At 34.1% G+C, this 15,275-nt stretch overlaps 1 protein-coding gene across 1 annotated transcript in view; it reads left to right on the top strand.

Annotated features, from left to right (window-relative positions):
- Nucleotides 1-15,275, top strand: part of LOC131845876 (BMP and activin membrane-bound inhibitor homolog) — a 78,335-nt gene that overhangs the window by 51,798 nt on the left and 11,262 nt on the right. Inside the window, exon 2 of the mRNA XM_059195026.1 lies at nucleotides 6,706-6,880. Coding sequence (XP_059051009.1) covers nucleotides 6,706-6,880 — 175 coding nt within the window. The remainder of the gene's footprint in view (nucleotides 1-6,705; nucleotides 6,881-15,275) is intronic.

The following is a 15,275-nucleotide window of genomic DNA, read 5'->3' as shown; positions in this document are numbered from 1 at the left end:
CCGTCAGGCTGGAGTTGGCCTCTAGCCGTGCCATAAGTCCTTTCGCGGATATTGAGTGTCATCTGCACTCGCCCCCTATTGTTCGGTGAAGCTGTAAAGGCCAGCTGCGGCCCAAAATCCAAACCTCTGCCTTGCCTATTTCCTACTTTATGTAGTTTGTTTTATGTAATAGACGACCGTTGCCATTCCTTTCAAATGTATTGTCAGCTTATTGCCCATTCTAATTGCATAAAAAAATTGCAACTGAACTCAAGTACATACTTCGAAAGAACTTGAAATGCAATAAAAACCAAAGTAATCGAGACAATCTCGCAGCTTAGCTATCCTTGAAAGCTGTATAACGTATCCAACTGGTTCAATAGTCGTAATAAAAAACATACATAGCTATTCGACAGTACGTCGCTACAAATTAAAATACCGCAAAGAACAGTATTACAGACCCTACTACGAGCGCTGTTCTCGTAAAATAGATATGTAGTAACTACGAGATGTTGTATCGGATTCCATTAAAACAAATATGGAATGATATGTGATTTATGTTAGTGACAAATCAAATGCACTTACATAAATAATACAGTAGTATAATTGACCTCATTTTCTTGTTGAACGATATCGAATTCATATAGTATGTAGTAGGAACCTACTATTTTTCTTTCCATTATAACTGTACAAATTCGTCTGTATATCTGCTTAATAATGAAGAAAAAAACAAGATATATAATAAAATAAGATCGGTTGGCGATCCGACGAGCCCCCAAAAAGCACAGGGAGGAAGCTGTACATTTCCGGTATATTTCTATAATATTAGGTAACCAAATGTAACTTTGCACCCTGCACATTGCATTTGAAAAATCCGATTGGCATGAGACAATATCAAATATTACATACATATATTTATTTTATCTTTATTACATAAAACATTTTTAATATTTTTTATGTACATACATACATACTGTTTGTAACATGTATTTGTAATTGATAAAAGAATATTTTCGACAGTTGTACAGTAGTAGGGGCAAGATTTCCGCATTCGATGACCGCATTCCAACAACTTCTTTCTACGAGGCATTGAGCATCAAGAGAAATTCTCTAAGTGCATGCCATTAAGCATCACGAAAACTCGAACTAGATATGTTCACAAATCAATCGGCAACGGTCCGAAATGTGGACCAGAAATCTCGCTAGTAATAGGTAAATACTATTGTAGTAACGCATTTTAGCGAAAAATTTACCATCTTGTTACAATTTCTTACAAAGTATGCAACTAGCCACTAAATGGCATGAGTATTAGTTAAATGTAATATTTGTGGCAAATATGGTATTATTAGCATTATCTCAAATAAACACTTTAGTGCTATTTAGTGGAATCTACAAAAATGGCTGAGGTCTAAGTAATACACTTAGACCTCAGCCATTTTTGTAGATTCTATCTTCCGAAATCTAGAATCGCCGACGAATATGACAGACTCCACGCCTCATAGTTAAACTACCTAGAGCAATGGTCGGAATTCCAAATGAGCAAAAAACAGAACAGACGATATTATTAAGGATCGGCATTTTAATCGCTAACCTCCGGTAGAATATTTGGAATTTACAAGAATAAATATGACAGACATAAACAAACAGTATCTTTCCCTAACTTGTCGTCTTTTAACATTAAAGTCATATATAGAGTTAAACCTCCTCCAATTTCACAACTACTTGCATTTGTATCGTTAAAATATATTTCTACAATCTAATTAAATTGAAAGACAAGCTCTGTTCGGATAACAGTGGAATTCGGTCGCTGTTGAAATATTGATTAAGCTTTTTATGTTGCTTTTCAATCTGGTGCGTATATCTTGAAATATATTTATGTATCGCTCATTCGCCGCGCCGTTGTGACTTTCTGATTCATTATCATCTTTATGACCAATACAATAAGAGCACTGAAACGTATCATGTCTATGTACTAACCACACACAGCGAAAGCCAATGAACTGCAGAACTGCTAACTTTCCAAAGACAAAGGTGTTAATATTTCACACTTCAACATGTTAAAAAGTGTGCAACATGAAATTCTTTTCAGTCAACTGTGTCGCCGTCATTTGCCTGTTAACACCTATAAAATAACATAGGCGACAGTTGACCAATATTTGTATAATAAATTGAAATGGTAAATCTCTAAATGTGCCTCAAGAATCAAATGAAACGTCAACAAAGGGCTAAATGTTTATGGAAAGTCGGCACGCGCACACGCTACCAATCGACCAGATGACACAGCTGTTATGATTTAAGACGACAAATACCTCTTTGAGGAGCGTTAAATGGAGAGCATTGTGAATATGACGTTTTATGTCGCCTACACAATCAAAAAGGGGACCTATCTCGATGATCGAAGCCCATTCTGTGGCGGATAAAGCCTCTCTGTTGCGCTAGTCAATATAATTCGTGTTGGAGAACAGAAAAAAAAACAAGTGTGCTTCGGTCAGGTAGCCGATCGTTTGTGTTCCATTGTGGCCTAATGATGCGATGAATACTTCGATTCTCAATCGAACAGGTGTCGTTCATTTAGTCCTAGTCACTTCCTTAGTTTATTTTGCACTTTTAGAAGTTCGATGAACGCGTTTGATTATTCTAATGTTATTCGAGTGGCGTGAAAGCGCCTCGATAACCTCGACGGACTGGACGTGCAGGGAATGACTGATAAATAGCGCATACTTATATCCCACTTGTACATAATTTGGATCGTGAGCAATTAAAGTCTTACTCCTTTGTAATAAAGGCTAGAGACAAATTTATGTATCGACACGAGATGTATAGCCCCTTATTTCCATTTCATCACCGCAGTCAACACGGAGTTTAAGAAATTATTCAAAGCCAATGTTAAACAAATGCCGCTATAGAATTACATCACCGTAACATACTATTTCAGAATAAGCAACTTGAATATAATATACGTTTAAGTGATCGTGGCTGTCGTTAACGGTTCAACGTGCGAATAAGCAATTTTCTAAGGATGTGATCTTGACTGGGTGCAGATGGCCCTTTGTGGCAGGCGGCATCGTTTGCCTTCGTCTATCATAATGTCTGCATTTATTGCTAGTTCATCGGCCTTTTCCACACCCGATATGTTCAGTCGCGAAATACCGTTGTATAGTCAATTCACTAAGTTTCTCTTGACTAGATCGGAATCTCTTGATCACGAGATTATCACTGTGATTTGTCAAAGTGCAGTAGCGACTGAGGGTATTGGCGGTACAGGAGATTCGATCGCTGCATGCGATAGCTGCAGAAACGCTACTCGACCCACAGACAAGCCTCTCTCGACTCGCATTCCGATGTAAATTGCCCGCGGCTGCGGCCAGATTACTGGCGCCGCAATGGATAATTACGAACCGCCGAGGACATCCATTACGGAAGATAATTCAGCGAGCGCAATTAGAGGATGAGTCGTGATTCGATCAACAGCGGCGATACAGGCGATAAAGCGAGCTAAAGCACTATAAATTTGCTGTGCCTACAATTATTGAGTTAGCTCCAAGCGTCTGTTTTATATTCCATATGACTGTACCTTGCCAATGATAGTCATAACGCCAGTGGCGTTCTGCCATAATTAGAATACTACTAAATGCGCTTTAGAAGCAATGACGGAAGTATAATGGAATGTAGATTTTCGAAAATATCTATCTTCCGAAATGTAGATGAATTAGTACCATTTGAATTCCACAACAAGGCCGCAACACAGCCTTGCTTTTTCCGCATCATCCAATCAACATAAAGCCTGTTATGTTCGCTTCAATCTGAATAGTAGAGAAACCGGCTGCGGCGCGCGCCACAAATATTATTAACGTAATAAAGTACTAGATAAAGCTGAGTTGGACAGCGTGTGAATACTAAGAGAAAGCCGTTGTCGCAACTTTAGCCAGCTAGTTACTATCCGGTAGTTATTCGAATATTTTTAAATAGAATTTTGAGTACGTTCTCCGAGCAACTTGAGACACTCGGTACAATCATTCATGTTGTAGGTAAATACACAGCTATTAATATTTCCAATGAAAGCAATAAGATTTAGAATGGACCTTCACGGATAATCAGATAGAAATAGCAGACTATTTCTGCACATAACTCGTGTACTATCTCGCTGCTCAATCTAAATTGAATCTCTGATCTGAAATGAACGAAATATACTGAAATAAGCTTGGAACTTGATATCTTAGACGTCTTGTAGTTACTGCAGCGTTCTGTAATGAAATTGAAGGGACGTGGCAAACGGAGCGGCACTAGTTATCTTTATAAAGCGATCTGTTTCAACTGCTCTTTTGAGGAACATTTCAATCGCGATTCGCGAGAACCGGCTTCCGATCGAATCTTACAGTGTTGGTTAAATAAAATACTACTGCCTTATTTGGTGCCTTTCTGTGTTTATTTATTTTAGATCTATGCTAATACTATAAAGTGATAAGATTAGATATTTTCATTTATATAAAATTACTTTATCAGTGATTAACATACGCTGCTTATTATGGTATGTCACGCGGGTTGCAACTTGTATCATATAATATATTTTTATATACTGAATCACTCCATAAAATGGTATTTTTTTTTATTAATATGTAGATTTTTATAATTATTATATACATTTAGTGTAGTACATACACCTATTTGTCTAAGCAATATTTATTTATTATATTTTTTAATTATCTCGGTGCTCATAATGCATCAACGCTAGATTTGAACTTATTTTTGAATAGGCCAACAAATAAGCCAACTAAAACTAAACTTAAATTCTCCAAAAAGAATCCTTTAATCATCGCAATTAGTGATGCAAGCAACGGAAATACAAAGTTTACACCTCATTTAGTAGCACGCGTCAGAAGGGTGACCAATTGTACAAAAACCCTCTAACAAATACGCATCTCCGTTGAAGTTAATCGATTATCGTCACATTAAAAAACGGTTTTAGAGTTAATGTGTCGTTAAGCCGTAAAGTCCGAAGACCTGAAAATTTGACTGTTTATAAAATATACTTATAACAAATTGAGAATATAGTGTCACAGCAATAAATCTACGCAACAAAAGTTCGAAAAATATAAGAAGCACTTTTCTTTATCTTATAATGTTTTATCCCATACTTACCAGTCTCGTCTTCAACTCATTAGTTCATCTATCTCTTTTTTGTCTCGCTGCATCCCTTTCCCACCCATCTCTGGACAGCCATTTATCAATTCCAAATAACATGCCGGGACCTTTTCTGTTTTGTTTGTTTGTTTTTTATTTACTTTATCCTTCGGTGTTCCGATTGTGCCGTGCCTTCTTTTTTTCCATGAAATTGATTGTACATCCGAACTAATGGCGTCCATCCAACATAATGTACGATGAATTGATAACGCTAATTGTATAGTTAATGAGTAAATATTTAAACTGTATTAGTTATTTTTAGAACATCAAAAAGTCCATCGAACGTTGAAAAGAGACAACCGGTAACTCAACATCGCTATTAATATCATATCCATCCTATTGTAGTGTGAGTTTATTACTTTTAAAGCTTTATAAAATACAATATTGCATTGCAATTAAATGTTTTCAATTTCTCCAGCAAACCATTATTCTTCTCTGCGAATGTTGTTTGTCTCATATCTGTACTTAAATATAAGAACACGTTTGTTGTGCAAAAGTAATTTAGAAAATATTTTATTGTAGATGTAATGTCGAATGTATTATTAACTTTGGATTCATGTAATGTTTCAATAAACACAATGATAATTGTCCTCTCTTAAATTTGATTGTTCCAACTAATTTGGAAGGGTTAGGTTTTTATCGAGATTCTTAATCGATGTCCCACTGGACCGCATCGGCAGTTGAGTAACTAATCATTAAAAAATTAAACCTAAAAAATAAACATATTACGTGAACGAAAAAGATATTCCGAAGATGCCGGACATCAAGGGGGGTCTTCCTTGCATTTTATCGGTCCGGAGAGCAAATAAAGCGGCGGCCCTCTGAAATTAATTTCGTTTTGTTTCATCGTCTGGAGTCGAAGCATTTACATTGAATGCGGTCGGAGGCTGGCCGTTGTAAGATATTTATGTAGAGGTTCGTAGAGTATGACGTGCGCATTATTCATAAAAGATACTCGGCGCAGCGCGGACCAGCTGTATGTTATTTTTACCGGTTCATCGGCTTGTCGTCGTTAGAAAAATAAAACATGTAATCCAAAATAAATGTTTGTTACACACATAACATTTGATATTGTTTATGTCTGTACATCGACAGGTCGGATAAACGGTTTAAATTCGTAACGATGATTTCCTTAGTACGATTTAGTTCGTGTTTATTATCCTGTAAAACGCCTATGACGTTAATCGTACTGGGAACTGTTAACACCGCATAGGTAAACTTAGGTACTGTAAATCGAATATTATTGAATTTTACGAGCTCCAAAGGCGCCACGATGTCGACACAATGATTGGATTTACAACCCATGCCATACTTCCTCTTGAATTTTGCAATCATTTCCTTTTCCCTTCAAATTGAAATTACCACACTTATTCAGTGTAGACTGAGATAACATTAATTATTTTTGTATTTATTTTCACAAGTGCCGGAAATTCCGTTCGTAATTTAAGGTCTCAACATTTTGTTCTGGAAACAAGAAACCCAATTGATAAATTTATTATGGTTTAGTCGGTTAATAATTTAAAAATCTTGTATCTTTCTTTCCAGATTCAAAAGCTGACAGTGACACAGATGGAGTGCGGTGTTACTGTAATACAGCCGAGTGTGTGGGGACTGGATACATGTGCCGGTCTCCTCGAGGTGGGGGATGTTACAGCAAGCTGCCGTCTCCTCGGCGATCTCGCCATGCGAAACATGGATGTCTGTACCATTTAGCGGATACGTAAGTATTTAACGATTTTATATCAAATATAATTAAAGTTTAGAACAACTCGAAAAAAAAAGGAAATAAAAAAGAATAAAAATGCATCCAACGTTTAACTACCACTGGATACGATTCATGTTCAGTCTTTTTCAATCCTTTCGTTTTAATAATCTCTTTTTTATTAAATATGCGAACTTCTTTGATGAATAATTACCGAAATATTTTCTTATTTTCGCAGCATATATACTTTTGAGTTTATCATTTTTAGATTTTAAACTGATGATCAACCTGATAGAAAGTTAAAACCATCGCCTGTAGAGAAATTATAATTGTAGGTTTTAAAGTCAGATATTAATTACTATTTTTATAGTATTCAACCTCGAAATTTGATCACAAACATGCGCCTGATACGCAATTATATTGCTGTTTTACATGAACTAATTTGCTATACGATCATTGATAACGATCAAGTTCGGTGATCTGAAATTAGAATCAACCGTGATCAAAACAAGAATCTTCAGTAACGAGCCGTTTTGAAGATCGTATCAAGTATTATTACCACTCTGCATATAATTAAGCAACCACCTGATATGGATTGGAGCCTCATTATCTTGTATGTAACTGTATGAGGCTCATATATACCTTCACTACTTTAGCTGTCATAAATTCCATCTTATTCGGTATTGCTGTCATGAAATTTTATTCAAATTTAAACAAATTTTATAGCTTATTTTTCTTAACTCACTTAATTAAATATACTTAATCCTTGTTATCTATACTAATATTATAAAGCTGCACACTTCGGTTGAACGCAATATTGGCTATTAAATATCGAATTGAAATATCCTTTAAGAGTTGGATGGTCCATTTATTTAAGATAACTCTATGTAGATTACCATATATAATATTACGCTACGACCAATATGTGCCGCAAACGAATCTGCGCGGAACAGCTAGTTTCAAATAAACGTTCTAGCTACGAAACCGTGATTTGTTTTTGATGCACGTCATGTCGGTTTCTTGTGTTTTTCGTTAACTTTCATCATCGAATTAATTATCTATTCTTTTGTTAGTCCCGATACAACAGGCGCGTCGTCATCCATCAATTCTGCTTATCATGCTCGAGACCCATGACTTGTTTAACTAATCTACGTGTTTCATTTCAAGTATCTTCAATCAATTTGTCTTTGGACATATCAAAAGAAAAAATTTTTTTGCCGTAAAATAAATAAGAAAATTACTTTAAAAGCGATTATACCCAGTTCATGCAATATCTGCGTTACATATCTGTCTGTGTTTTTCAAAAACGATGTTCAATACCCTTAATGATTATTTATAAGTATAGTGCTTTAGTAGTGAACTAACATGTTAATAAATTATATATGTATATAACTATATTGAAAATTAAATATCCCATTATTCCTTGGTGGTTTAGCACACCGCGTTACTTTTGATCGTAGCAGGTTCGATTCCTCGTACGGTACAAACGTTCGTATACAAACAATCATACTCATGTGAATATGATTGTTTGTAAAAAGAAAATAAAAACAGAAGTACACAGAAAATATCCGGACCAAATCTGGATGTTTTCTATATTTATATATATTTACAAAAAATCTATTGAAATATTTATATCAGTTATCTAGTTGTGCTTGGGACTAGGATGGCGGTGTGTGAATTATTATTATCAAAAATAATATATATTGAGTGATAGTATAATCACAATGTTATTCGGTAATTTGTTTAGTATTTACACGAGCATTTTTTATATGGTGATTCAAATATATTGAAAACTTATTAATCGCTTTTTGAAAACTGAGTCTGAGGGTTCTCATTTTGGTATTCATACACCGATTAGACGTGACATAATATTGTGTTTGTTTATGACTGACTTTCAATATTCCAAAAGTCCATCAGGACTCTTTTTTATTTTGTACTTATACCTCCCGGGTATGTTCGGGTTAGTTAATATTAATTATTCCAACAAAGGTATGCCGGTATAAGTTGGTTTGGTTTTTATACTCTAAAATTACCCGCTCAGTTGATTATCTTATTCGTATGGGCCCGGGCCTCGTTCAAACTGGTTCCGTGCGCGGGCGCATGCCCCTTTTTATTTGCTTTAAATAATTTTTGCTCCTTTTTGGCAATCTCCTCCATCCATTATCTCAGTTAACGATCGTCGAGCTCGCTTCGTTAAGATTCGATCGAGTTCAAATTGATATGCGGTCGCTTTATCGGTAATTAAAGAGCGTCGGGAACTAGTGGTTTACTACTCCGACTTATGGTAGTGAGTTCGATTCTGACTGTTACTTTTACTTTATTTTTCGAACTAACTTTCAGTTGATGATAACACCAATATGATACCAAAATCCTAGTAACGGTTCCTCTTTCTTAGAATATACACAATAATGTTAGCGTTTCAACAGTTGAGTACACCGCGACGTTAACAATGATTCTGACTACTGACACAGGGGATACAAGTCGTGAAGATAATTATAATTATAATAATCAATATTGTTTGAGTTGTTTATTGTCTGTAATGTATTGTTGAGTGATGTTGGATCTGTGTCCTCATTTGTGGAGATAAGGCTGACGGCAGCTTGAGGTTGAGCCTGAGGTCAGGCTTACAGATAGCGTCGCAGCTGTACGGGCGGCGACCCCAGCTCGCCACTTCATCTGCTCTTATATAAACACATTGTTTCTATCATGTAAACCTATAGATACGATAAGAATTATTCCGCAGGTTTTCTGTTTTTTTTACTTTTTTACGTAACTGAAGTGACAATAAAACCACCTGTTATAAAACGGCAACCGTCGTCAATATATTGTGAACATGATGTAAAACAAATACAATAATAAGCGGAGGAGCGAGGACCATGTCCTATAGAAAGTATTTAACGTGAACGGGGATGAATGGAAAGGGAGAGGACAACAAAAAACAGATGGATGGATTGTGTGAAACATGATATGTATAAAAGGAGAGTAAGCACATGTATGACGGCAGATAGGGATCAGTGGGAGAAGAGGACATACTATGGCAACTCCAAATAATGGGATAAAGGCAAGACAATGTTGTCATACAAATATTTGTAGTTTGCCTGAAAAGTGGTTGACAGGTTGAAACAATTTATGATTTTGGAATCGCTCTCTCCATCATCTGGCATACAAAAAGAATTACTATCCAGTGGTAATAAGAAGTAATTTGATTAATAGTATTATATATATTCCGAGGCTTTATTTGCATTTTCTTTTAATACTAAATTCATGTGGTAACCCTCATGTATTGTTATTCTTGAAGACTTCGAGATCATCTCTAGCGAGCTCTCTAGAGAGCTATCGTATCCTGTAATGCCACTGCTATATGCCACCTCAAACAGAAACAGCTTATAAAACAAGCTATTTGACTGCTGAAATTATGTACCCACGCAAATGATTGTACAGATTCTACCCCAGTAATTTCTTCATTCAGACAGCTCCGAGTCCAATGTTACGATTATAAATAATTGGGACAGATTAAAAAATGGTGTTGCACCACATTTTTACTGACACAGATCTTGACCTATACCCAGATATATACAGATTTTATAATCTATCAATGCGTATATATGATTGTGATTTACAAAGAATGCCCTCCAAAATTCTGTTATTTACAGTAAAATATTATCGTATAGAAAATGGAGCCTCTCATATCAAGTAAATAGAAATAATCAATCAAATACTATCATAATGATATTGCCGTTATCATCTAGTCGAAAGAAAGGCTCCGGTTATAGTGTTATATTATCACTTTCTATATAAACACTAGTTGTATAGAATAGAACCCGCGACTTCAGAAGTAAGGCGGTGTCTAAACCGATAGACCATCAAGGCGAGAATACGGCCTATTTATTCTTATCTTTACTACTGGTATCTATTTAACATTTCTTATAAAGTGCAATGAAGGGAATTCAAATGTATCCGCAATTGAATGAGGAGTTAGTCATTATATTAGCATTTTTAACCTACATACTAGTTAGGTTAATAATTTCATCATGAATAAATGCAACGATACAATTCGTATTAATTATCCAATTAATTATATATGTAAAAAATTTATCTGATCAATTTACATAATTCGTATACTTATGAGCAGTTAAGATTTTAACCGAACTTAATTAAATTTTAACTAATGCTTTATCTCTACGTTGCTAATGGCATATAGTCGATTAAAAGTTATTTTTATTAAAATATAAATAATTGAAACTGACTATCTCATAATTTAGATTTATAATATAGTAACAACGTATGTGGGGTTTGATTTCTTATTTCGATTTTTTTTTATTTTGATGGCAACTGTGGAATCAGACATTAAATCAAATTGAATCATATTATAGCAGTGTTATTCATTTTAAGTATTATTATTAATTCTCAACGGTACTTTACTTTAAGTAGTTTTTCTACATGTTTATCTCCTCCTTGTTAATGTGTATTTACTTAAAATAACATTTATTTAAAAGAGCAAAACCCAAGTTTATTAATAACAGAAGTGTTTATTGAATAAATGTTATTTCTATTTCTACTCCTTTTATTTCGCAATGAGTATGTGTTATGTCAATTAATAGGTTCAATTAAATGACTGAAAAACTCCCGCCCACCTGTACTCGAACAAATCGTTTGGACGAGAGTTTTCTCATGCGGCCTCATGTGCAAAAGTCGCCATTGCCGCTTGAACATCAACATCGAGAATGCGGCAGCGAGTGTTTTTCTAACCTATTAATTCAAATTACAAATTAAAGTGGACGAAACTGAGAACTTCACTGTGGAAACTATTTAATAACATCAAACAATGTCAGTGTGTATGTAAATAGTAACCCTAGGATACCCCACAAGGTGGTAGTATAATTTGGTGAGTCGCCATCATTATTAAGCCATTTTTTCAATATTAAAACCGAAGCTTGTCGAACTAAACTAAACTAACTAAAAATTAGTACTTTTAGCGAATAATTAGTGAACTTCGAAATAACTATAGCAACGGATGTACAATAGAATTATAATCTTTTAGATATCCCTTAAAGACCCAGCACATTGTATAGATAACGTGTGTTGTTTTGAGGGGGGATTATATTATACAGTCATCGTATACAGCGTTTTTCTTTCGAGTTTATTTAAACGTTAAACGTTTAAATTTGATGGCACAAAGTTAATAATTGGATATTGTAAATCATCCTTATCAATATTAACTGAACTAAAACGAATCAAATTAATTTTGCGATAAACGGTAGTTTACATTAGTTGTGATTACAAAATATAATGTCCCATTATATTTTGCCTCATTTGCAAAATTTTTAGCTAGAATCCAATGACAAAAGGTGAGGGAGTGATTAAAACCGTTACGCCATAGAGGTCGTTAAAGGAATTGTTAAAAAAAATAAAAGCCATTCGATACAAAATTCTCCAAATGATCACCACTAATTAAGGAGATACGGAATCGGCATTTAAATTCTCTATCGCATATCGCAGACCATCGACAACGGTTCCCATGAGAAACACGATTATTGTAATACTAAATCATCGATTATAAATCTTTAGATATCAATTTGAATAAACAGTATGGCGGATCATTTACATAGCAAACACTGATTTGCATATAGAGAATAAGGAAACAAGTATACATCGAGATGTTCTATTTTTAATTTTCAATCACTAACTTAGAATGTGTATGTATTGTACATATACGAGTTATGTTGTGTAAATGTCGTTGTATAATAAATAATGTCGAACATTGTTCGATTCTATAAGTATCTACTTATAGTTGCTGATTACTTAACATTAATAATGAAGGAAAATTGTGAATGTATATGTGTGTATTTTATTTTGAGAATGAATTGAGATTCTGTTTTCTTTTTGATCGAAAATTTATACAAGAGGCTACATCTAATCTAACTTTCAAAATAAAATCTACTACTGTTTTTTATACGATAGAATATATAGATAGCCCTGGCATGTTGATTCGTTTTCTTTCAAATGTATACTAAGATATAGAAAGTGTATGTTTGTTTACTTGAACGTGCTGACATCTGTAACTACTGGTTCGGAATTGAAAAAATCTTTGAACGTTGGATAGCCCATTCATCGAGGAAGGTTAGCCAAATAACATCACGCTAGGACTAATAGGCGTGGAACAGCAATGTTGCAAAATCGGAACAAATGACGCAAAGGAATTTGCTGGTCGGTCAGTTAAAAATATACCTTAACGTATTTAAGAGAGGGGTTAATTTATTACTTGACAGTATAATTAAAAATAATATTATAAACTGTAAAAAATCTTAATAATTGCTTAAAGTTGTTACTACTTAATGCAAAACCTGTTGAATATATCAGTATATTAACGCTAGGAATATATTTCGGGTACTGTTAATCCATTAAAATCTGATGTCATTTCACAGCATCATGTCAACGAACTTGCAAGAAATTAATAATCTTTATACATACACAAAACTGGCCATATGTTCGTTCGTGTTCAATATTCAAATAGTAATATTACGTTACGTGTATTGAATTAATGTAAATTTTTCGTCTGTCCGTGAGAACCGAATTGAGGACTGAGCCGTTTGCAACGAAAACACTAATTTGTATTCTGTTTGTATGACGGCTAGACTGACTCTATCAGGGTTGTCAACTAAAAAAAGTTCCCTTATGCAAAGAACTCAAAAATCACACATACACTACAGTATACTAATACTGGATCAATTTGGCTCTCCAATTTCGTATAATATTTTGAATGAATTCAATTTTTGGTTACACAATTGTACAAAAATCTCTTCGTATTGAAGGATAAATATTTCGTACGTATACTAAGTTTCTTGTACGGTTGCCATCCCTGGACTCTATGTAATGTGAATTATCTCATGTACGCAAGTCCATAGTGATGACCGTTGACCACAATGTTTCTTCTATAAATAGGCTTTTTATCGTTAGAATTTAAAAGTAGTTGTTTCTCGCGACTTCGCTTACCTGAAATTTATTATGTTACTTTAGGATGGGCCTTTCGAGCCTTACGATTTCTTTATTATACATTAATTAGTATCCTCAGTCCAATTCAAACAGGAATCGAAATATCGAACGCCCTGAGCCCCGAGCTTCGAACCTCTAGCTCGACTTTAGTCTGAGGGCACCTCCGATTAAAATCGTATCAGGCAGCAGTTGGCCTTTAGCCGCTCCAAGTCCAAGTCCTTCCGCAGGTTTGGAGTACTATCTGCAGTTGCCCTCTATCGTTCCGTGAAGCTGTAAAGGCCAGCCGCAGCCAACATTAGAGTAGTTAAAACAATTTGATTGATCAATATGAAAGTAACCTATCTTCGAGCTTCGTCATCCCAAATACTATAGATATGTCCTACTATATTATAGTAAAATATATATACGAATAAAAAAATACTTTTACATTTGTAAAATTATTGAAAGTATTTAATAAAAACAAAAAGTGCTTATTCAAGAGAATAATATTTCTTCACATAATACATTTTATTTCATTTAATGAATATTGAATGAACATAAAAAAAATTACCAAACTAATTCTATACCTATGTTTTGTATGAGAATTTAAATTACTTTATATAATTTTTTATACATATATACGAAACAATATATTTCCAAAAAAAACTCATATTTATTATATTCTTGATACATATATCGAGAATAGTCATAAAAGTTTTTTTAGCACAGTCGCGTATAAAAACTGAAGGTCTATATTGCTATTTATATTAATGTCTATTAACTGAGTAGCAACCCGGAACTTCTAAGTCCCATACCGATTGACAGAAGTCGAATAAAAAACGAACGTTTATACTAAAACAAATAATGATATGCCGAACATTAAACGTTTGCGAAACTGTTGTAATCATTACACGATGCTATACGGCACGGATAGCAATGTTGTGGATGCCGTAACTCATAAGCGACAGCGTTTAATTATGAAACGCAATTATTTCTGATTTTCATTTGAAACAGCTTAAAATATACAGTTTACGATTTTATATGACCACTTTTGCGAACTAAACAATTTATCGTGTAATTGCAATTATTGGTTTCTAAGTAACAATCGCAATCCCACCGATTTTGTTCTGTTACTATCGAGAATTGTTAGTAGCTCTGATATATATAAATTAAGTCCAGATATGTACAAGAATTTGAAATAAAGTGAACTTAGAAATAATTCTAGTCCCTATAATATATACATGTTAGTCCATTATAAATGATGACAGAGTGGCTTTTGTTTTTGTTGTTTTTATTAATTTGAAATATTCCCATTCTTGGATATCCTATATTTTCACATAACTAGAATTATTATTTACAGTAATGTATTAGTATTTATTGCATAAGTAATTCAGGTATATAAAAAAATAGTAAAACATTATAATTTTTGTTTATAAATTAC

This window comes from Achroia grisella, unplaced genomic scaffold (assembly GCF_030625045.1).
Source record: "Achroia grisella isolate CSIRO2021 unplaced genomic scaffold, CSIRO_AGI_Agris_v1 utg109, whole genome shotgun sequence".
Lineage (NCBI taxonomy): Eukaryota > Metazoa > Arthropoda > Insecta > Lepidoptera > Pyralidae > Achroia > Achroia grisella.
The sequence above is the reverse complement of the archived record's forward strand: the minus strand, read 5'-3'. Positions and strand labels throughout refer to the sequence as shown.